Source organism: Gobio gobio (assembly GCF_949357685.1).
Source record: "Gobio gobio genome assembly, chromosome: 16".
NCBI classification, from domain to species: Eukaryota; Metazoa; Chordata; class Actinopteri; order Cypriniformes; family Gobionidae; genus Gobio; species Gobio gobio.
Window position 1 is genome coordinate 22,508,396 of NC_137109.1, and position 23,493 is coordinate 22,531,888.

Here is a 23,493-nt window from a genome sequence, read left to right on the forward strand (position 1 = left end):
TTATAATGCTCCTAATATAATCTCTGACTTCCACAAACACAATCAAAGTACAAGGTCATACAAATCTCACTTGTATGACATCCATTTTACTTTTTCTATTGTAAATAGCCTTGAAAAAATAGAGTATAATCATTACTGTGGCTGGAACTGAATTATCTGCTGTAGATAGGAGAGAGAGGGGCCAACCTGAGTGGCGGCCAGCGGCAGAGAGTGAGTCTGGCACGTGCAATGTACAGCGAGAGACCCATCCTTCTGCTCGATGACCCCCTCAGCGCCGTAGACGCTCGTGTGGGCTCCCACCTATTCCATAGCGCCATCCGCCCCGCTGCCAAGGCCAGGACAGTCATCTTTGTCACGCACCAACTGCAGGCAAGAGGCTTATGAATGCACGTGATGAGAACATATCGCAGACTGGGACAGGTGACATCGTACTCGTCCACCAAGTTCCACTGAGAATATATAAGTTTGTGAATCGAATATGGTTCATATGAGAGGCAGTGCTGTGTTGTGAAGGCCGTTGTAAGGCAATCCTTTCAGCCATTAGTATATATATATTAGGGCTGTACGATTAATCGAAAAATAATCGAAACCGAAATTCACAACCTCTAACCGACGTATTTTTCCCATGTCGGTTATTTCGGTTTTAGTCACGTGACTCCGCCCCATCAGTCACATCAAGGACAGTTTGCAGGCACACAGAGAGATGCAGGAGCAGTTATATTTGTTTATAGATGCCCAGAATCACTATAGTAACTGCATGTTTTACACAGTTTATACAGGTCAGTTAATTGCCGTTCTTATAGCCGTGCGGCAATGCCACACACACACACACAGACGGCGCGCACAATCCCCGAAGCCAGACCGCTTTCACTTTCGTCCTCATAAAGTTTGTCAAGTAAATGCGTTTAAAGGCTTGAACATTTAAAGCGATTGAGCACTATTCAAAAACAACAATACGGAAAACTTATCCGTTCAGTGCTCAGCTTTTTTCTGTGATACAGAGAGCCGAGCCGTGTCGCGTCTCTGACAACGCGCGCGCGCCCTTAAGGCAGACCTCTTTCACCTGCGTCCTCACAAAGCTTTGTCATTTGTACGTGTTTTAAGGCCTGCCAGTTTGCATATTAAAGCAATTTTAGACCATCAGATGTGTATTATGTTGAACTAATGCCTGATATATTGTGACAAACGAACAAGAAGCTCGCACATCACGTGAAGATCACGCGCAGAGAGCAGCGCAAGAACGCAGTGTCAACGCTGTCCTGTGACTAAAGTAAAGTCACTAAAGTAGCTTAGAAACTCAACCGTTATAATCATATATTTTAATACCTTTCGAAGTAAGTACAAACCACAGCTTCATAATGAATAGAGACGGTATGAGTAATACACACACACAATCACTCTCTCATTAATGCTTTCAAATAAATGTAATGTAGGCCTACTGTTTTAAATTTTTCTATATCTGATGTACAACAAACAGAAATCTGCCCCATAGACAATAACTGCTGAAAGTGAACCGTTTCCTTCAAGTATTTTAAAATCACAAAGAAATTCACTTTTTCATTATAAAAATAAGTTCCACCTTTAATAGTTGAAAATATTTACAGTAAAAACCTTATCAGGAACTTGCTCAAAAACCTTATGAGGGCAAAATATGGAAAGCAAAAAAAAGCAAAAAAAATAATCGTTCATTAATCGTAATCGAGGTAAAATGTTAAATTAATCGAGGTTTTTATTTTTGGTCAAATCGTTACAGCCCTAATATATATATATATATATATATATATATATATATATATATATATATATATATATATATATATATATATATATATATATATATATATATATATATATATATATATATATATATATATATATATATATATATATATATATATATATATATATATATATATATATATATATATATATATTTATATATATATATATATATATATATATATATATATATATATATATTTATATATATATATATATTTATATATTTATATATTTATATATATATATATATATATATTTATATATTTATATATATATATATTTATATATTTATATTTATATATTTATATATTTATATATTTATATATTTATATATATATATATATATATATATATATATATATATATATTTATATATTTATATTATATATGATATTTATATATTTATATATATATATATTTATATATTTATATATATATATATATTTATATATTTATATATATATATATATTTATATATTTATATTTATATATTTATATATTTATATATTTATATATTTATATATATATATATATATATATATATATATATATATATATATATTTATATATTTATATATATATATTTATATATATATATATATATATATATATATATATATATATATATATATATATATATATATATATATATATATATATTTATATATATATTTATATATATATATATATATTTATATATTTATATATTTATATATTTATATATTTATATATTTATATATATATATATTTATATATTTATATATATATATATATTTATATTTATATATTTATATATTTATATATTTATATATATATATATATATATATATATATATTTATATATTTATATATTTATATATTTATATATTTATATATATATATATTTATATATTTATATATATATATATATATATATATATATATATATATTACAGCATGGCTTTACAGCATGGCTTTAAATGCCTTTTTCCTCTTATAAAATATGTATTTATGTATTTATTAACTATTTATTTATAAGCCTGTTTGTTTATTTCATATAAATAATATTTTTTTATTATTTGCATATGATTTATTTTCATTTTAGTTTAACAAAATGTTCGTTTTAGTAATTTTGTTATGTGCCCTTTTTTAAATCATGTTTAGCTGTAATCATAATCATTTTAGTTCTTTATCTTAAACTTATTTTTATTTCAGTTACATTTCTAATTTTCTTTTTTTTTATTAAGTTTGTTATTCATATAATATTTATATTTGATTTTATTTCAGCTTATTTCACTTAACAAAAATATTTTGTCATTATTTCAGTTAAAAATAACTACTGATAAATGACAGATATTTAAATTCTGTTTTGTCTAAATAAAATAAAAAATTAAACACTAAAAATTTAAAGGAAACATTTTAAATGCTATAACATTATAATGTACATTGTAAAAATTTGTAAAAAGATTTGCTAAAGATTACACAAAACAATGTAATTGTTCTGTCATCTAATGCTCACTTAAAACCAGAGAAAATGATCAACACAATTTAACATAGAATTATAAATCCAATATTAACTGTTACAACAAATACTGTACATTAAAAATATCTAATATTAGCTGATAACTGATAGAATTGATATGTTATAGACTTTATATAAAAATATTAAAGACATTTTATCAAATATTATCAAAATTTCCCTCGAAACATTATTTTTTCTTTCTTTTCTTTTTTTTCCTAATATTATTATGCTTAGGGTTAGGTGAATGTAACATAAGGTCTCCTAACTCTTTTTTATGACACTCTGTCCTTTCCCCTGGGTGTGTTTATTCTACAGTACTTGCCAGAGTGTGATGAGGTGGTGTTAATGAAGGACGGCCAGATAGCCGAGCATGGCACACACGCCCAGCTGATGGAGAAAGGCAGAGACTACGCTGCCCTTTTCAACAGCATGCAGCAAGAGGTGCGATATGCCGCCCGCAGCAGCTGTGCCCTATGGGAAAACACCAGGGTCACACACTCACAAAACATCCTACATCACGCACTGCAAAATTCATGAACCATGGACTGCAGAGCCGCTGGGTTTGAAATGTTAATTCACACTGTGCTTTTGTCATTTATAAGTTAATTGATCTGTGGGAGTAACAGCCGAGGGACAATGTCACTGGTCTCTGTATTAATGTCCTAAAAGCCATTGTTCTTCATGCGTCCTGGTATTCAGTTACGAGTTGCTCTTTACTAGGTCTCATTGTTTCTTTTTTTTCTGTTCATCCTTCATTTAGAACCTGGTGAGGAAGAACCTGAAAAACAAGCAGAGGGCAGAGGAGGAGAGCAGCCCGCAGCCCCTTCATGTCAATGATGCAGCCAAGCCGCATACTGAGAGCAATAAAGCAGGTGAGGGGTGTTTAATCCAGCACTTCTCAGCTGGTTTTGCATTGCATCCACTGCATTTCAAGTGGCGACTCCATTAACCCTTTACCAATACAACAAATTAACAAGAAATTACTTTGGAATCAAACGTTAAAAATGGCAAAAACTGTAAATGCAGAATTATTAATAAATACGGTAACACTTCCAATTCTCGAGATTAACTAGTTGCTTATTAGCATACATATTACTAGGATATTAGCAGTTTATTAGTACTTATAAAGCCATTATGACCATATTCTACATCCCTAAATCCTACCCAATACCTAAACTTAAACTATTAATAATCAGTAATTAGGAGTTTATTGAGGCAAAATTCATAGTTAATAGTGAGAATTGGACTCTAATTTAAAGTGTGACCATATATATATATTATTTCTTAATCTTAACTAAATCTAGATTATCTCTTAATACTGTTAGTGGGTGGGATATATAAGGCAGTAAGTGGCCAAGGCTCATTGATGCACGTAGATAGCAAAGGCTGGCCTGTGTGGTCCGATCAAACAGACGAGCTACTGTAGCTCAGATTGTTTAAGAAGTTAATGCTGGTTCTGATAGAAAGGTGTCAGAGTACACAGTGCTTCGCCGTTTGTTGCATATGGGGCTGCATAGCTGCAGACCAGTCAGGGTGCCCATGCTGACCCCTGTCCACCGCCGAAAGCGCCAACAGTGGGCACGTGAGCATCAGAACTGGACCACGGAGCAATGGAAGAAGGAGGCCTGGTCTGATGAATCCCGTTTTCTTTTACATCACGTGGATTGCCGGGTGCGTGTGTGTGTCACTTACCTGGGGAACACATGGCACCAAGGATGCACTATGGGAAGAAGGCAAGCCGGTGTGATGCTTTGGGCAATGTTCTGCTGGAAACCTTGGGTCCTGCCATCCATGTGGATGTTATTTTGACACGTACCACCTACCCAAGCATTGTTGCAGACCCTGTACACCCTTTCAAGGAAACTTATTCCCTGGTGGCTTTGGCCTCTTTCAGCAGGATAATACTCCCTGTCACAAAGCTAAAATGGTTCAGGAATGGTTTGAGGAGCACAACGAGTTTGAGGTGTTGACTTGGCCTCCAGATTCCCCAGATCTCAATCCAATCGAGCATCTGTGGGATGTGCTGAACAAACAAGTCAGTCAATTACATGAACATGACATAAGCTGAAGTTTTATCAATAATAAGTTGATAAAGAACAAAGAACATTCTTTAATTTCTGTCCTTCGAGAGAAAACACAGTCACACTCAAACTTTTAAAACAAATCTTGGTCTCTCCCCCATGCAAAAACGCGCTCACCTAGGCTGATCTGAAGTGATGCAAACATAAGCCTAGTGATACAAACATCCCATGACTTAAATATAAACCACCCAGCAAATAAATTGATCTTTTGTAGTTTGTTCAGATGTTTGGCTAGCCAAGATGTGACCTATCATGGGATCGCGCGAGGCCTAGCAGTTGAGAAGCACTGATTTAATCTGAGAATAACAGTCTGTGCTTAGCTGAGCTAACATCGGTGGATGAGTCACACTTCTTTGTTGTTCTTCTCTCTCCTTCTGTTGTTTGATGTGCACCTCACAGATCAGCTCATGCAGGCGGAGGAAAAGGGGACCGGGGCCGTGGCCTGGCCCGTGTACGCTGCTTACATCAAGGCTGCCGGAGGGCCCCTGGCCTTCATTGTAAACATCCTCCTCTTCCTCCTCACCACAGGCAGTATCGCCTTCAGCAACTGGTGGCTGAGTCACTGGATCAGGCAGGGCAGAGCGGTAAACCAATCTCACTGCTTCCTCAACTCGTACTTGCTCACATTCTTTGAGTTTCATGGAAGTAAGTCTTTACAGGTTTAGAAACGCCATGATGGTGAAACAATGATGACAATTTTCATTTTTGGGTGAATTATTCCTTTAAGGCAAGGAAACAAACTGCCAGCTTGAATCGCCGACTTTTGATGCTTAGCTGGAATGAACATCAATCCTGAAACTAATTAGAAGTGCCAGACTCCACACGATTTACTCAGAGGGACAATCACGGCAACAGATGTTGCAGTTAACTCACATTCTGTAAAATAATTGAGACTGGGACTCGTGCACACAGTTCAGCTGGTATGTGTGGAATCTCTAGGGAAGGATCATGTTTCCAAGGTGATGTTCCTTTGTCCCTGCAGAATTCCTCGCTGCTGCAGGGGAACGAGACCGCCGAGAGCGATAGCATGCGACTGAATCCGCATGTACAGTACTACTCCAGGGTGTACGTCCTATCCATGGGGGCGGCGCTCTTCCTGAAGACCGTGCGAGGGCTGGTGTTCGTCAAGGTAATCTGGAGTTTATTGTCAGCGAAGTTGGCGCGAAAGATTCCTCTGTTCACGCTTCCTGCTGAATTTTTCATCAAACACTTGGGTCCTTAGGCAGATGCATTTCCTCTTTGCTCATGTACTATTCATCACCGCCTGAATCTACCTGAAAGTACCAGGTTAATCTGTCAAGGGGGCACCGCAATTATTGCCTTTTTCCCACAGCGAAACGATATGGTACAGAACACGTTCATAGCACAGCACTTACATAGTTTCAGTTTCATTTCCACACTAAATCCATGCTCGGCAATCCATGACATTGCCAAGTGTCCGCTTTTTTCTCTCTTTCTCATCCTTTCTGTCTCTACATTTTTTTTTCTTTTCTGCTCTTTAATTGAAATTGCCTGCAGGCTAAATCCATTTATCTGTCCAGTGTCTTGACTTTGAGCTGGAGGGGTTGTGTATGCGTGTCCCCACAGGACCCTGTGCCCCCTTCTCCATTAAGCAGACCCGACAGCACATTAGAGAGGTTATGTGTCTGTGTAATTGTGTGCCACTTGTATTCACTAATTCCTCGATGATGGCTAATCTCTTTTTACCCAAAGGTAAGATTGCAAATTTAGTATCTTTACATATTCTATTAACGGAATGAATTTGTCCCCTTGTGCCAGAAACCATCAAATCCAAATGCTCTCCCATAATCATAACACGAGGAATTTTGTTATGAAGGCATGTCTGGCACATTCTCAATATTCTCCTGACATGTATGTGAGAATATCTGTACTTATGCAACCGTGTGTTTCTATGTGCTGCAGTTCTACTTCAGTGCAGTGATTACGTTCATGCATTTACCACATGTCATTTGCGTGTTAGCTCTTGCTGGGGGTGACATCATGACTGCACTGGATATAATCTGTGCATTGTGCAGAAACTAGACCGCTTTCATTATAATTAACAAAGCTGTCTTCATGAGAAGTGCCCTTTGCGGCACGACATGTCTCAGTGTGCTTTTAGTTGATGATGCCTGTTTTCTATTTCTGATGCACTGCACAGTGATCCCAACCACTTTATTTCCCCTGTGACTTAAAATTATAAAAAAAAAATGTATTTATAGATTGTTTATTTGTTATAAACAGGGTGCACATTGCGTCCCCAATGGACGTCAAAACTAGATGTATTGGGGGAGGGGGGTACTTTCTACTTTAGTAGAAAGTAGCTTTATTTGTAATATGGAGCTTTACTTGTAAATATAAAGATCTATTTCTGTAGCTCTCACTATTTTAAAGTGTAATTTTGGCAACCCCTGAAATGGGTCATACCATTGACATTACCTAAGCGGTTGAAGTAATTACACTCATTCAAGGATGTGCATTTATTGCTTGGATGGTGCAAGAACACCCAAGTGTTTAAAATGCATGTGCAGAGTTCACTAAAGTTTACTCTCATTAACTTAATGCTGTTGAACTGAATATATGAAGCAAACTGTTTGCTAAAATAACCGCAACATTAATAACAACAACACAAATAAGAGCGTGCGGTTTATCTGTCAGTCAGATGCGTGTGAACGTTGGGTTTGCTACTATAACAAACCCTGTTGTGCATTTTCTTACAGAGTCATCACTGGCCGGTAGAAAGAAAAATAGAATACATAAAAGATTTTTATTTCAAATGAAGACCAGTTAAAGACCCACTTGTCAAATGTCTGGTATAAAAAAATATATTATAAAATAATGCAATGTAATTTCAATCACCAGTGAACGAGGCAGAGAAAGGGGGGAAAAAAACATTTGGGATTTTTTAATTACTTTGAAAGAAATCTCAACAAGGCTGCATTTATTTAATCAAAAATACAGTAAAAATCAGTAATATTGTGAAATATTGCAATTTGAAATAACTACTTTTTATTCAAAGTGCCCCTATTATGGTGTTTTAAAGGCACCTCATTTTGTTTTGAGGTCTCCTACAACAGGTTTACATGCATCAAATGTCTAAAAACACTTTCATTTTCTCATAATATACATTGCACATCACCTAATTTTTCAATGATTCTCAAACGACTCGATGGATGAATCAGTCTCTCTAAATCCCTCCTTTCTGCGATCCTACTCTGCTCTGAATGTGTCTGTTGTGATTGGTCTACCGCGTACAGCGCGTATTTCGGAAGCTAAACGCACATTACCATAACTTTACTTCAGCTTATGAGGCTCAGTCCTCAGTGATTGTACACTCTGTAAAGACAGTAACGATGATGTTAATTTTTCCATATCAATCCGAGCGCGAGTCCGATGATGAAACATTGGAAGAACTAGTTACTCAACCCAAACCTCAAGGACGACATGAGCAGGACGTTTCTCAGTAATACGCTTTTCATTTTGAGGTACATTATGAGATGTTGCAACTGTAATTCCTCACCATCTGCATTAACAAAAGTATGTCCATCAACAAACCCATGTGTATATTTCTAATTTATTGAAGTGCACATGCGGTGCTGTATCAATAACAGCCGAGCACTAACGTGAATGGCTGATGTAACATAAACGTTTGTAAAACAAATCTTGCTCCATCCTTTATCTTTACTCAAAGTAGTAAGAACGTCAGACAATCTGCATTAATAAATGCAGTTTTATGTAATAGTGGCCCACAACTTCTTAGCAGAGGTATTTTAGTAAGACAGTAATGACATGAGTTAGCCGGAAACTTACACAATATAAAACACAAAACGTCTCGGTTACGTATGGTAACCCTCGTTCCCTGAAGGAGGGAACGGAGACGTACGTCGGACGTACCGACGAATTGGGATCACTTCTGGGAGCCCCTATCAGCTTCGAGCTATCTAGAACCGGCCAATGAACAATTGGCGTGCGAGATTTGCATCTCGCGCTCCGCCCCGCGCCGCGGGTATAAACAGGAAGCGAGAGCGAATGCACGCTGTTTTTCACTGAGGAGCCACACGTAGTGGCTCGACCTGCAGTGATGGTACAGCAACTGTGGCGACGGGACGTACGTCTCCGTTCCCTCCTTCAGGGAACGAGGGTTACCATACGTAACCGAGACGTTCCCATTCAGTCGGTCACGTTCGACGTACGTCGGACGTACCGACGAATTGGGATCCCCTATGGAAAACGCCATAGTTACTACCACTTGCAGCGCCCAGCGATGAGCCCCACGGACCCCGATCTGATGCGGGCGGGTAGGTTCACGCAGGGAGAGTCCAAGCTGCTGTTCCACAAGACCCATTCAGCTGACTGTATTGGATAACGCTGGGAAAGCGTGCCTGTGAGGGCAGCTGCGGAAGCCACATCATGCCCAGAGGGAGTTAACATGTGGAGAATACACGTATGGGCTGGCCGTGGGCAGCACAACATACGGAAGTCCCAGGGGTGGCCCCGGCCAATTAGGAGGGAGACAACACGTACCTGGGACGGCAGAGGAACTCTGCCGAGGGAAAGACACGGGCTCGCCGTAGGGAGCCGTACCGTGGAAGAATACACATATGGGACCGCCGTGGGGGTCACTACATACGGAACCCAGCCTAACACAAGTTCCACCAATGCATACGAGTGTTAGACCTGGCGTCGAACGCTCCGCCACGTCCGACTGCCGCGGGTTGCGGAGGACTCAACAGGGTTCGCCGTTCCGGGGAACTCGACTGGAGCAGAATAAGCGCATGCATCCGTCTACCATAGGGGAGGGAATGGCGCAGCAAGCCGACACTAGAACAGGCATTTCGGTGTTACTGACTATGGGAAGTGAGCACACAGGAAGATACCGGCTCTACACGGAGGCTATAGAATCTAGCGAACGTGTTAGGTGTCGCCCAGCCCGCAGCTCTACAAATATCTGTCAGCGAGGCGCCACGAGCCAGCGCCCAGGAAGAGGCAACACCCCTAGTGGAGTGGGCTCTTAACCCGAGCGGGCAGGGCACGTCTTGGGACTGATAAGCCAAGACGATGGCATCCACTATCCAGTGGGCCATCCTCTGCTTGGAGACAGCCTTTCCCTTCTGCTGTCCTCCGTAACAGACGAAGAGCTGCTCTGAGGTCCTGAAGCTTTGCGTTCTGTCCACGTAAGTCCGGAGAGCACGGACGGGACAGAGAAAAGCTAGGGCTGGGTCTGCCTCCTCCGAAGGCAGCGCTTGCAGGCTCACCACTTGGTCCCGGAAGGGAGTAGCGGGAACCTTGGGCACGTATCCAGGCCGGGGTCTCATGATCACATGAGAGTTACCGGGCCCGAATTCCAGGCACGATTCGTCGACCGAAAATGCCTGCAGGTCCCCTACCCTCTTGATGGAGGCCAACGCAATCAGGAGTATAGTCTTTAACGACAGGATTTTCAACTCAGCTGACTGCAGAGGCTCAAAGGGTTCTTTCTGTAGTGCAGTAAGCACCAGAGCTAAGTCCCAAGAGGGTATAGAGGGAGGACGAGGCGGATTTAATCTCCTCGCTCCCCTAAGGAACCTGACGATCAGACCGTGCTTACCTAGAGATTTCCCATCTACGAGCTCATGATTAGCGGCGATAGCGGCGACATAGACCTTGAGGGTGGAGGGAGACAGCCTTCGCTCCAACCCATCCTGTAGAAAGGCAAGCACAGATGCAATCGAACATCTTCGGGGGTCTTCTCGGCGAGAAGAGCACCAATCGACGAACAGGTTCCACTTCAACGCATAGAGGCGCCTCGTAGAGGGGGCTCTAGCGGAAGTGATGGTGTCAACTACCGCTTGCGGTAGGTCACCTAGAACCTCCGCGTCCCGTCCAGGGACCAGACATGGAGTTTCCAGAGGTCTGGACGCCGGTGCCATAGGGTGCCCCGTCTCTGAGTCAGGAGGTCCTGCCTCAGAGGAATGGGCCAGGGAGGTGCTGTCGCAAGGAGCACTAGTTCCAGGAACCAAGTCCGGTTGGGCCAATACGGAGCGACCAACAGGACCTGCTCCTCGTCCTCCCTGACTTTGCACAGTGTCTGCGCAAGAAGGCTCACTGGGGGAAACGCATACTTGCGTTCTTCCCGGGGCCAGCTGTGGGCCAGGGCATCCGACCCGAGGGTCCCCTCGGTCAAGGAATAAAACCACTGACAGTGGGTCGTCTCTGGGGAGGCAAACAGGTCTACCTGTGCGGCCCCGAAACGACTCCAGATTAGCTGGACCGCCTGGGGATGGAGTCGCCATTCTCCCGGAAGTACCTGCTGACGTGACAGCTCGTCGGCCGCACGATTGAGCAGGCCCGGAATGTGAATAGCACGAAGCGACCTCAGATGCTTCTGACTCCATAAGAGGAGATGGCGGGCGAGTTGCGACATGCAACGGGAGCGTAGACCACCCTGTTTGTTGATGTACGCTACGGCCGCAGTGTTGTCCGTCCGGACCATAACGTGCTTGCCTCTGAGCAGCACTTTGAAGCGGCTGAGTGCAAGACGAACTGCTTACAACTCGAGGCAATTGATATGCCATTGCAGCTGAGGCCCCGTCCACAGGCCCGTTGTACGTGGCACCCCAACCCGTGGATGAGGCATCCGTGGAGACAACGGAGTGCCTGGACACTTGTTCTAGGGGGACTCCCGCCCGGAGAAACAAAGGGTCCGACCACGGGCCGAAGGTTTGGCGGCACCTCGGAGTCACTTGGACGCGGAGGGAACCGCTGTGCCACGCCCATCTCGGGACTCGATCGTGTAGCCAGCGTTGAAGCGGTCTCATATGAAGCAATCCGAGCGGCGTTACTGCGGCTGCGGATGCCATATGCCCCAGGAGCCTCTGAAAATGTTTCAGTGGAACCGCTGTCCTGCCTTTGAACGAATTCAGGCAGTTCAACACCGACTGGACGCGCTCCTCGGTGAGGCGCGCAGTCATGGCGACCGAGTCTATCTCCATACCGAGAAAAGAGATCCTCTGCGTGGGGCAGAGTTTGCTCTTCTCCCAGTTGACCCGAAGTCCCAACTGGCTGAGGTGACTGAGCACCTTGTCCCTGTGTTCGCACAACTGCCCTCGCGACTGGGCAAGAATCAGCCAGTCGTCGAGGTAGTTGAGAATGCGAACACCATGCTCTCTCATGGGAGCAATGGCCGCCTCCGCAACCTTCGTAAAGACGCGGGGCGAGAGGGACAGGCCGAAGGGTAAGACGCGGTACTGACATGCCCGTCCCTCGAACGCGAAGCGCAGAAAGGGCCGGTCGAGGGGAAACGAGAATGAAAGTACGCGTCCTTCAGGTCGATCGCTGCAAACCAATCTTGGGGACGGACGCACCTGAAGATGTGCTACTGCGTTAGCATTCTGAACGGCAGCCTGTGAAGGGACCGGTTCAAGAATCGCAGATCCAAGACCGGCCATAACCCGCCGCCTTTCTTGGGTACAATGAAGTACGGGCTGTAGAACCCGGACCTCATATCGGCTGGAGGGACCGGCTCCATCGCGTCCTTCGCCAGTAGGACTGCGATCTCCGCCCGGAGCACGGGGGCGCTCTCCTTCGCTACTGGGAAGTGAACGCCCCCAAACTTAGGGGGACGCCTGGCGAACTGAATCGCATAGCCGAGTCTGATGGTACGGCCCCGAGACGGGCTGGGAAGCTCTAGCCAGGCTTCCAGACACCAAGCAAGGGGATTAACCACAGACGTACCCGCAGCGGGGCAGCGACGCGGAATGCAGGGATCCGACTCGGACGGCATGGAGCGGCCCGAAGTGGGATCTGAGTGTGCTGTGCAACACTTACCTGCGTCCGCGGAGGGGGCGTGCGAGTGTGGGGAGGCCGCTTGAGTGCGTTCCCACAGCCGGCGCCCCCTGCTGGCGAAGGGAGAGGCGTCTGAGGGTGGCGAGGCATGGGAGCGTCGACCACCGCCAAGCGCGCTCCCAAATGAAGGAGGGGCTGAGCGTGGCAAGGCTTTGTGGCGTTGCGCACGGTCTGCCTCACCTCCTTCCTCAGCGGGGAACAAGAGTGGCGAGGCATAGCGTCGCGCACTGTTGTCCACGCACCGCTGAGAAGAGGGGAATGAGAGTGGCGAGGCTTTGTAGCGTCACACACTGCCATTCTCGCCCTCTTGTGGGGAGGGGAATGAAAGCGGCGAGGCTCTGTAGCGTCACACGCTGCCATTCCTGAACTCCCGAGACCCCAAGGTATTGGAACTGCTCTTTTTTTTTTTTGGTACCACTGGCTGTTTTTAACATCAGTGGCGGAACAGAATTACTAATGGTTTTCCACCCGGCCCTCCTCCGGGGAAGAACAGTTCCAGACCAAATCCGGGTCAATTGTGTTTCTGGACCAGGGTGGACATCGTCTAGCCAAGGGCCAGCGCTGTGCGCAGCTCAACCTCAGCTCAGAACTACCCTCGTGCACTAAGCAGGGCGGAGGTGGCCTGCCAGTGGCACTGCCACCCCACCGATGAGGGTAGTGAGAGAGAGGAAAACTTTATACAGATTATGGCCCTATTGGTGTTCCATATTTTGGCACCAATAGTTCCACAATGCCAAAGCCTTCCAATGCACATCCGAAAAAAGGCAAGGGGCAGGCAAGGCGATTTATGCGTTGCACTATGCCTCAGCCATCCGGGAAAGCATGGCTGTCAAGTATGAATCTGATTCAGCACGAGCGCCCACTATTACGGTGGGAATCTCAGCATCATCTTCATTTTCAACACATAACAGCCCTCTCTCCGATGCAGCGATTGACATCTGTCCTCTGCTAGAGCCCCAAATGAAATGCTAGGTCCCCTTTCAAGGACCAGCAATCCCATCTGTAAGCTACCAGCAGACACGTGAGACAGTGGGCGTGGCCGTGAGACGGCACACGGCACGCTGATCACTCAAGCCCTTATGAAAAAGGCAAGACGAACAGCGCGCCGACGTGGCCATGCTCTCGTGAGAGAGCATAGACCACCCACGAACACAGTCTCAACATGCTTGCGATGCGATAGAGGAGTGAGGGGCCCACAGAGATGTACGCGGCGGGGAAACCTCACTGTAATCCTCAGGCCACCCAGGCTTATCAGCCAAAATAGTCCCCCCTCTGGTGCACCAGAAAAGAGACTAGATCGGGGTATAAGCGAAGGGACTCAACCCCGTTTGAGGCATCATAGTCTCGACCGCGCATCTTAGGCGCCGAGTGACGCGCGCAGAGTTGCCGTGGCAACCCGCGCTGTCACCCGGCAGCCAGACGGCACACGGCGCGCTGAACACTCAAACCCTCACGCGGAAGGTGAGATGACCAGCGCGTCGACGTGATCCCGTTCCCCTGGGAGAACATGGATCACCCACGACACAGTCTCAACATGTTTATGCGAGAGGGATCGTGGCCGTCAGGACAGGAAACAACCGCATCCAGAAACGCACGGGTGGAATGCCATCTTGAAAAAGACGCAGCGTCACCCGTGTACTCTTTTGTGAGGAAACGCTCTGTGCTGAAGCACTCAGGGGGAAACGCGACAGCGCACGGGATTGTAGTGCAGCCCGTGCCTGTACTCAATACAGGAAAACGCCCAAACCAGACCAACAGAAATTTGTTGCTGTGAAAACAGCAGTTTTCTCTGTAGCGCAGAGGCAGCTGATGAGTCTTCCGCGGTCCCGCTGGAATGTGCCGTCTCTCCAACACGCGTTTCTCCTCTTCTCCGGTTCTTTCAAACTCTTTAATGTCTTGCTGATAGCAGCGAACTCAATTTGAGTCGTCTTCATCTGCCGTGTGGCTCCGAAGTGAATGACAGCGTGCATTCGCTCTCGCTTCCTGTTTATACCCGCGGCGCGGGGCGGAGCAATTGTTCATTGGCCGGTTCTAGATAGCTCGAAGCTGATAGGGGCTCCCAGAAGTGATCCCAATTCGTCGATACGTCCGACGTACGTCGAACGTGACCGACTGAATGGGAACTACGTATTTTGAACACCCGGTATAAAATATATACATCAATAATTATTCATACTTACAGGTTGTGATTCTGAGGAGCAACTGGTCCAAATAAACTGGGTATTGACTCATCCCTTAAGATCAAGCGTTTTGTGAATCCCGTGTTGAACTCCGAGATTTGAGAAGCTGTCGTCAGTAAAATGACGTTTCAGGGCGGGTCAAGTTGGGCGGATGACTTACAACGCAGACGGGCATTATGCAAGCGTCTTTTCTAGTGATGTAGAACCGTCGTACAAGGAGATTTGAAATACAAACGACTCGTATAGGCGGTTCAGAGTCGAAGACAATAACTTTATCTATTGTGCACTTTTAACTTTACAACTGTGAACATTGTCCATGGCCCTGTGATGGTGGAGACACTCTGGGAGTGGGTTTCCTGGGCCCTGTGAATTGTATCCATGATCCTAATACGCAGCTGTTTAAAGGGTTAGTTCACCCAAAAAATTCAATTCTGTCATTAATTACTCACCCTCATGACGTTCCCAAGACTTTTGTTCATCTTCTGAACACAAATGAAGATCTTTTTAAGGAAACCTTAAAAAGAAACGACTTTCAAGCCCCAAAAAGGTAGTAAAGACTAATTAAAATAATCCTTTAACTCCAGTGGTTTAACCTCAATTTAATGAAGCGACTCGAGTGCTTTATTTGTGCAAAAAACATAAAATGTAACCACTTTATTTACAAACTATATAAAACAAGAGTTTGTTGAGACAAACTTTGAAGTTGGCTTGAGAAAGCCTGACCAGACAGTTTGAAGAAGTTTTAAAAGCATTTGTTTTAAAAGGATTTCAGTTTGAAATAGTAGGGAGTTTAAAGTAGTTTTGAAGCTTAAACTTTGACAGTTTTGAAGGGAATAGTCCATCAGAAAATAGGGCTTGAAAGTGTCAGTTGCGTAGCTGTCAATGGAGGGATAAAGCTCTCAGATTTTATTAAAACAATCTTCATTTGTGTTCCAAAGATTATCGAAAGTCTTACAGGTTTGGAACGACACGAGGGTAAGCAATTAATTAAATAATTTTAATTTGGGGTGAACAAACCCTTCAAGCTGTTTTTCTATTCTACAAAGTCATTTTTTATACCAGGGTAATATATATCTGTTAACAAAGTAAGAAATTCCCCTATTTTACTGTGGCTGAAGTTGAGCCCAGCTGATTGATCTGTGCGTAGTCACGTCAGACTCGGGCAGCATTGGTGACTTCCAGTGTGGATGTGTGTGATGTCCCGTCTGGACCTCACAGAGCTCAGGCAAAAACGTTACTGTATGCTTGCCAAGGTCTCCCCTGATATAATCTAGCTATTATGGCTGTTAATGTTTGTTTACATCCCTGACCTGTTTATTTGCATTGTGGACCCTAGCTAAAGCATTTTATAGGTTTTTAAATCACCGGCCCATTTATTAGCATTATTGTTGTGTCTGGATGCATGCATTATTAACACTGTTGTGTGTGTCGTTGTTGTTGTTGTTGTTGCAGTGCACTGTGCGGGCAGCCTCGGTTCTGCATGATAAACTATTTAAGACTCTACTTCTGAGCCCCATGCGCTTTTTCGACACAACACCCCTGGGACGCATTCTCAACCGATTCTCCAGGGACATGGATGAGGGTGAGGAACCTCTCTCTCTTTCTCAGTTCACAAATCCTTTCAAATGCGGGATGACGGGGGCGTCTCAATGCTCAATTCTGATGTCTCGCTCACTCACACTTTGGCTCTCTATTCTTCCTCTTTGCATAGTTGACGTGCGTCTGGCTATGCAAGCCGAAATGCTGCTCCAGAATGTGACTCTAGTGCTGTTCTGTCTGGGAGTGGTGGGCCTTGTGTTTCCGTGGTTCCTTTTCTCCATCATTCCTTTAGGGGCGTTCCTCTTCATTGTCAACCGAATCTCCAGGTTTGGTCTATCAGATTTATTGAGAACAATGTGATTAATTGACGAACAGACTGATTAATTGACGAATATATGTAGAAGAGATGCTTTTTGCTTTATATTAATTGTATTTCTATTATAATTATTTCATTAAAAAGATACATTTATTCGTATGTATTAAGAAAATAAACATAATATTTGACCATTTTTAATGTTTAAATATGTCAGCAATTTTATGTACCCCAGTGTACTGCCGACCACTAGTTCTGACCACTGTGATACAAATGTGTTTCTCTCTTTAAAGTGAAATGTGTTCAAACAGTCATATTGGCAACGTTTGCTCTAAAAAGACAACAGAACCACCCTCATGCATGTATTTTTAAAGCATCTGTCTTACAGAAAAGCATATCAAGGGCAGGTTTGTCCTCCTTCGCTTGTCCTCTTTTTAAGAAAAGTATGATTCATTACTGACATTATTCACAAGCAGTGCCTTTTTATATATGCACTTACCAGCTGAAATCAGGCTGGTTTTTCATCAGTAATGGCCTCTGCCTCACACTGCAGATAGTCTCTGCTGTCCTGCCTGCGTTAGTGCTGACGTGTGACAGGCCTCATAAAGCCCCATATAAATCAGTTCAGAAGCCAGAAATGACTGCAGCTCAGCCAGGAAGATCCCCTCAGTCTCACCGTTATTGTCCCCTGTGGGCCTCCATCTCGCCACTAACCTGTCACATCACAGGCAGTTCTGTGAGCCACACAGATAAGCAGATGAGATGAGCCAGAGCTTTGATCAAAACTCAGCTGTATATCGCTGCTCATATTCTGTGACTGGGTGACTTTTTGTCAGGGACTGAAAAAAAAAAAATATATATATAATTTTACTTTTCCGATTGTCCTTTTTACCCAAAGGGTTCTCATTCGTGAGCTGAAACGCCTGGAAAATATCAGCCAATCCCCTTTCACCTCTCATATCACCAGCAGTCTGCAAGGACTGTCCACTATCTATGCTTACGGCAGGGGTGCTGACTTCATACACAGGTAATATTCAGACAACAAAAAACGCCCTCCATGACTTTGCAGAACTTTTCAATGAAATCCTGTCATGCTGGGGAAACTATGTATGTACTGTGGCCTCAGAAAGTATTCTCAAAGTTCAAAACGTAGATATAATACTGAAGCCACACACACACACAAATGTCATTGCATTGCACTCTTTTCAAGAAAAACATTTCACAAAAAAGATTTGTTAATCTTTATATATATATATATATATATATATATATATATATATATATATATATATATATATATATATATATATATATATATATATATATATATATATATATATATATATATATATACAAGAACTACCTTAATAATGTATTATATGCTTAATTTATTTTACTAAATAATTCATTATCAAAGTAATTTTGCCTCATACCATCTTGCTTAATCAATGTTTTCAGTATGAATAATTGTAACCACAATTAGAATTAAACAATATCACACGAGCAAGAGTGCTGTTGTTGCCTGCTCAACCAAGACCAATCAAATTTGACTGGAACTATATGCTTTGTATTGTAACTAAGGTTACAGTTATGAAAGAATGCACTTAATAAATGCATATATACACTACCGTTCAAAGGTTTGGTGTCAGTAAGATTTTTTAAATATTTTTATTTAAAAAATTATTACTTTTCAGCAAGAACACATTGAATTGATCAAAAGTGACAATAAAGATATTTATAATGTTAAAAAAAAAAATTATATTTCAAGTAAATACAGTTCTTTTGAACTTTCTATTCATTAATCCCTTCCACTTCGGGGCATATTTTGGAATTCCTACTCAATTTGACATGCCCAATTTTATATGTAAATCCTACACACATACAGTGAAAGAAATGTAAAATATTGGTGTCACCTGTACTGAAAGTGAAAACCCCTCAAAATAACAAAAGATTGTAAAAATTAACATATAATAATATTGTATGTTTAAATAATTCTGAAAAAAGTATCACCGTTTCCACAAAATATTAAGCAGTACAACTGTTTTCAACATTGATAATAATCAGAAATGTTTCTTGAGCATCAGATCATCATATAAGAATGATTTCTGAAGGATCATGTGACACTGAAGACTGGAGTAATGATGCTGAAAATTCAGCTTTGTTCACAGGAATAAATTACATTTTAAAATATATTTCAACAGAAACTTTTAAATTGTAATTATACTTCACAATATTAATGTTTTTACTGTATTTTTTGTCAAATAAATGCAGCCTTGGTGAGCATAATAGACTTCTTTCAAAAATATTAAAAACTGACCACACACTTAGATAAATGTATACAGTGTATATATACAATATTCAAAGTATCTAAATTACAAAATTAGGCTGAATTTCTGTTCTTTTCCACCAGGAATCAAGCCCTGCTTGACACAAACCAAGCGTGTCACTATCTGTTCAGCTGTGCGATGCGTTGGCTGGCCGTTCGTCTGGATCTTATTAGTATTTCTCTCATCACCACTATAGCCCTCCTCATCGTCTTCATGCACGGCCACATTCCCCCTGCCTACGCGGGCCTGGCCATCTCCTACGCTGTACAGGTGCGCTGCTCTCACATCTGAGTGTGTTGCACAAGAAGCTTGTAGGGCAGGACCGTTACTTAGCATTGCTTACTATTGCTCATAATTGTTATTCATTGTCCATTTTCTTTTCCTCCCCATATCCAGCTGACTGGCCTGTTTCAGTTCACCGTGAGGCTCCTTTCTGAAACCGAAGCCCGATTTACCTCAGTGGAGCGGATCAATCATTACATAAAGGTAGAAGCATCTGTGACACATGCGTGCAGGTTGTGTCAATGGCAAATAGAAAGGGACAGACCATTTGTTATTCAGCTGACACAGCCCACACAAGACAACAGCTCTTTACTTTGTACAGGCCGCTGAGCCCAGCGGTCAGTGCGCTGCATAGTGAGCCTGCAATATACCGCTCAGCGGGCTTCATGGGATGCGTTTATTGCCAGCCAGAACATCATAGCTTATGACACAGCTTGTTTCAGGAGGCTCTTATCAAAGCAGAACAGTACAGCTGTCGCCCAAGTGGCGGAGAGCATTTTACAGTGATTAATGAAGCCAATAACTTAGTCTCGCTGAGTTCTGAAGTACAAAGCAAAATCATTATGCCATTTATTTACTCAGAACCTGGAAAGTGAAGGTCCTCGACAGATCACCGGATCCTCCGCTCCCGCTTCCAGCTGGCCAGCGGATGGGCGCATCACCTTTCAGAATGTAGAAATGCGTTATCGGGATGACCTTCCTCTGGTTCTGAAGAAGCTCTCCTTTAGCATTCTTCCAGAGGAGACCGTAGGGATAGTTGGCAGAACGGGCTCAGGTACACTGGTCTACTTGACTTTTCTGACCTATCAGATGCTGTTTGTCTTCGTCTGTACTGCAAGTCATATTACTGGTTTAGGAAATAGATTGTGACACAGGTTGGTTGTTTCTTCAGGGAAATCTTCACTGGGCATCGCACTCTTTAGACTAGCGGACCTCAGCTGTGGATCAATCATCATTGATGGTGTCAACATCGCTCACATTGGTCTGGAGGACTTGAGGAGCAAGCTGTCAGTCATCCCTCAAGAGCCGGTTCTTTTCATTGGTACTGTCAGGTATGGTCCACGTCACTTTACCAAGACTAGTCATGTGCTATCAGCCAAAGTCAAAATGATGCAGCTCACACTAGTCGACTTTAATGCTCTGCCATGACCATTTAAGCTTTTGTCCCAAAGGTTTTGGGACGCCTGCCTTTACATGCACATGAACTTTAATGACATCCCATTCTTAATCTGTAGGGTTTAATAGAGTTGGCCCACCCAGTGCAGCTTCAAATCTTCTGGGAAGGCTTTCCACAAGGTTTAGGAGTGTATATATGGGAATTTTTTACCATTCTTCTAGAAGGTCTGGCTCACAGTCTCCACTCTAATTCATCCCAAAGGTGTTCTATCGGGTTGAGGTCAGCACTCTGTGCAGACAAGTCAAGCTCCTCCACACCATCTCATGCTCATCCATGTCTTTATGGAACTTGCTTTGTGCACTGGTGCGCAGTTATGTTGGAACAGTAAGGGACCACCCCCAAACTGTTCCCACAAAGTTGGGAGCATGAAATTGTCCAAAATGTCTTGGTATGCTGAAGCATTAAGATTTCCGTTCACTGGAACTATGGGGCCAAACCCAACCCCCAAAAAACCACCCCACACCATAATTCTCCCTCTACCAAACTTGCAAACAGGCAAGTGCCAAACCCAGACTCGTCCATCGGATTGCCAGACAGAGAAGCGTGATTCATCACTCCACACGTCTCCACTGCTCTAAAGTCCAGTGGCGGCGTGCTTTACTCCACTGCATCCGATGCTTTGCATTGCACTCTCTGATTTAAGGCTTGGATGCAGCTACTCGGCTATGGAAACCCATTTCATAAAGCTCTCTACACACTGTTCCTGAGCTAATCTGAAGGCCACATGAAGTTTGTCTTTAGCTATTGACTCTGCAAAAAGTTGGTGACTTCTGCGCACAGTGCATCTTAGCATGCGCTGACCCCGCTCTGTGATTTTACGTGGCCTACCACTTCGTGGCTGAGTTCCTGTTCCCAATTGCTTCCACTTTGTTATAATATCACTAACAGTTGGCCATGGAATATTTAGTAGTGAGGAAATTTCACAAATGGACTTATTGCACGGGTGGCAACCTATCACGCTACCACACGTTCACAAATGTTTGTAGAAGCGTCTGCATGCCTAGGTGCCTGATTTTATACACCTTTGGCCATGGAAGTGATTTGAACACCTAAATTCAATGATTTGGAGGAGTGTCCCAATACTTTTGGCAATATAGTGTATTTCTGAGTAACTAAAACCCACAGCTTCACTATTAGTAGAGAGACGCTGTCAGGTAGAATTGTTTCACATGCAGTTGTTCTCTCACTAATGCATTCATATAAATGTAATCTTTACTGTGCTACTTTATCTGTATGCGATTAAGAATGAACAGAAACCGGTGAGAAATATAACGACCCAAAGACAAAAGATCTGATAAAAATAAGATGTTATGTAACAATAGCCTTGTGGGCAGCGCTGTCATATGCCATAGTTGTGCACAAGGTAACCCGCGCTCAAGTCTCAGCTCGAGATTCAGGCTAATTTCTTAATTAATGACGTCATCAGTGACTAGTCGACTCGACTTTCATCACATAAATGTCGACTTTAAAAAATATGAAGTCGTTCAATCCCTAATGTATACTACTTCAATGTGAAAGTTAAACTAGGTTTTATCCATCTGGAATTGATCAGATTGTGAAACGGTGGGCTTTGCGTACTAGAATGGAGGGCCAAAGTCATTTCAGAAGTTGAGAAAATAATTACATTTTGATGAAAGATTGCAAAGACAAACTTTTTTTTTCTTTGAAATAACATGCACTTGATGAATCGTGCACAGTAAGACTAGGGTCAGTTTATGTTGACCATGTGGACTAAGTTACTTATCTCACCAACAGATCAAATCTGGATCCCTGGGATCAATATACAGATGCACAGATCTGGGAAGCACTGGAAAAAACGCACATTAAGGACATGGTGAGAAAGAGCCAGAGGTTTTGGAGTTATTTCCCGAAGGCAAATGACTTTGAGTAGCTGGGCCTTAGAGGTTGTAATGTGTTGATTTGGTTTCAGGTTAGCCAGTTGCCTAACTCGCTGCATTCAGAGGTGACGGATAATGGAGAGAACTTCTCAGTGGGAGAGAGACAACTACTATGTGTGGCCAGAGCTCTTCTAAGACACAGCAAGGTAACTGTTAAAGGTCCCGTTTTTCGTGTTTTTTTGAAGCTTTGATTGTGTTTACAGTGTGCAATATAACATGTGTTCATGTTTCATGTGTAAAAAAAACACAGTATTTTTCACACAATTTACTTATCTGTATACTGCTGTTTTCACTGTCCTCAAAACGGCCTGAGAATTTCCTCGTTCTATGAAGTCCCTCCTTCAGAAACACGTAACGAGTTCTGATTGTGCCAGAGGTTCCCGTGTTGTGATTCGACAGCAGCTTAGCGCACATTGCCCGGAAAGGTCACGCCTCTTACCATAACGGGGAGATGAACGCGCTCAAACTACAGCCCCTGAAGGCCAAACAAAGGTGATTTGATTCCGGGATGAAAATAACAGCGTCTGATGGCGACAAACGCAACCGAACCGAACCGAACGCAACACTTCCTCTTCTCCACTAGGGAGCA

At 42.9% G+C, this 23,493-nt stretch overlaps 1 protein-coding gene across 1 annotated transcript in view; it reads left to right on the forward strand.

Moving 5' to 3' along the window:
• The window catches only part of LOC307139412 (ATP-binding cassette sub-family C member 5), a 58,854-nt gene that overhangs the window by 27,185 nt on the left and 8,176 nt on the right, over nucleotides 1–23,493 (forward strand). The window contains exons 14-27 of the mRNA XM_079838395.1: nucleotides 166–369; nucleotides 3,599–3,724; nucleotides 4,044–4,155; nucleotides 5,764–5,948; nucleotides 6,347–6,493; nucleotides 16,821–16,950; nucleotides 17,080–17,233; nucleotides 18,119–18,247; nucleotides 19,631–19,817; nucleotides 19,944–20,033; nucleotides 20,412–20,604; nucleotides 20,722–20,881; nucleotides 22,762–22,840; nucleotides 22,937–23,050. Of these exons, the coding sequence (XP_079694521.1) occupies nucleotides 166–369; nucleotides 3,599–3,724; nucleotides 4,044–4,155; nucleotides 5,764–5,948; nucleotides 6,347–6,493; nucleotides 16,821–16,950; nucleotides 17,080–17,233; nucleotides 18,119–18,247; nucleotides 19,631–19,817; nucleotides 19,944–20,033; nucleotides 20,412–20,604; nucleotides 20,722–20,881; nucleotides 22,762–22,840; nucleotides 22,937–23,050 (2,010 nt within the window). The remainder of the gene's footprint in view (nucleotides 1–165; nucleotides 370–3,598; nucleotides 3,725–4,043; nucleotides 4,156–5,763; nucleotides 5,949–6,346; nucleotides 6,494–16,820; nucleotides 16,951–17,079; nucleotides 17,234–18,118; nucleotides 18,248–19,630; nucleotides 19,818–19,943; nucleotides 20,034–20,411; nucleotides 20,605–20,721; nucleotides 20,882–22,761; nucleotides 22,841–22,936; nucleotides 23,051–23,493) is intronic.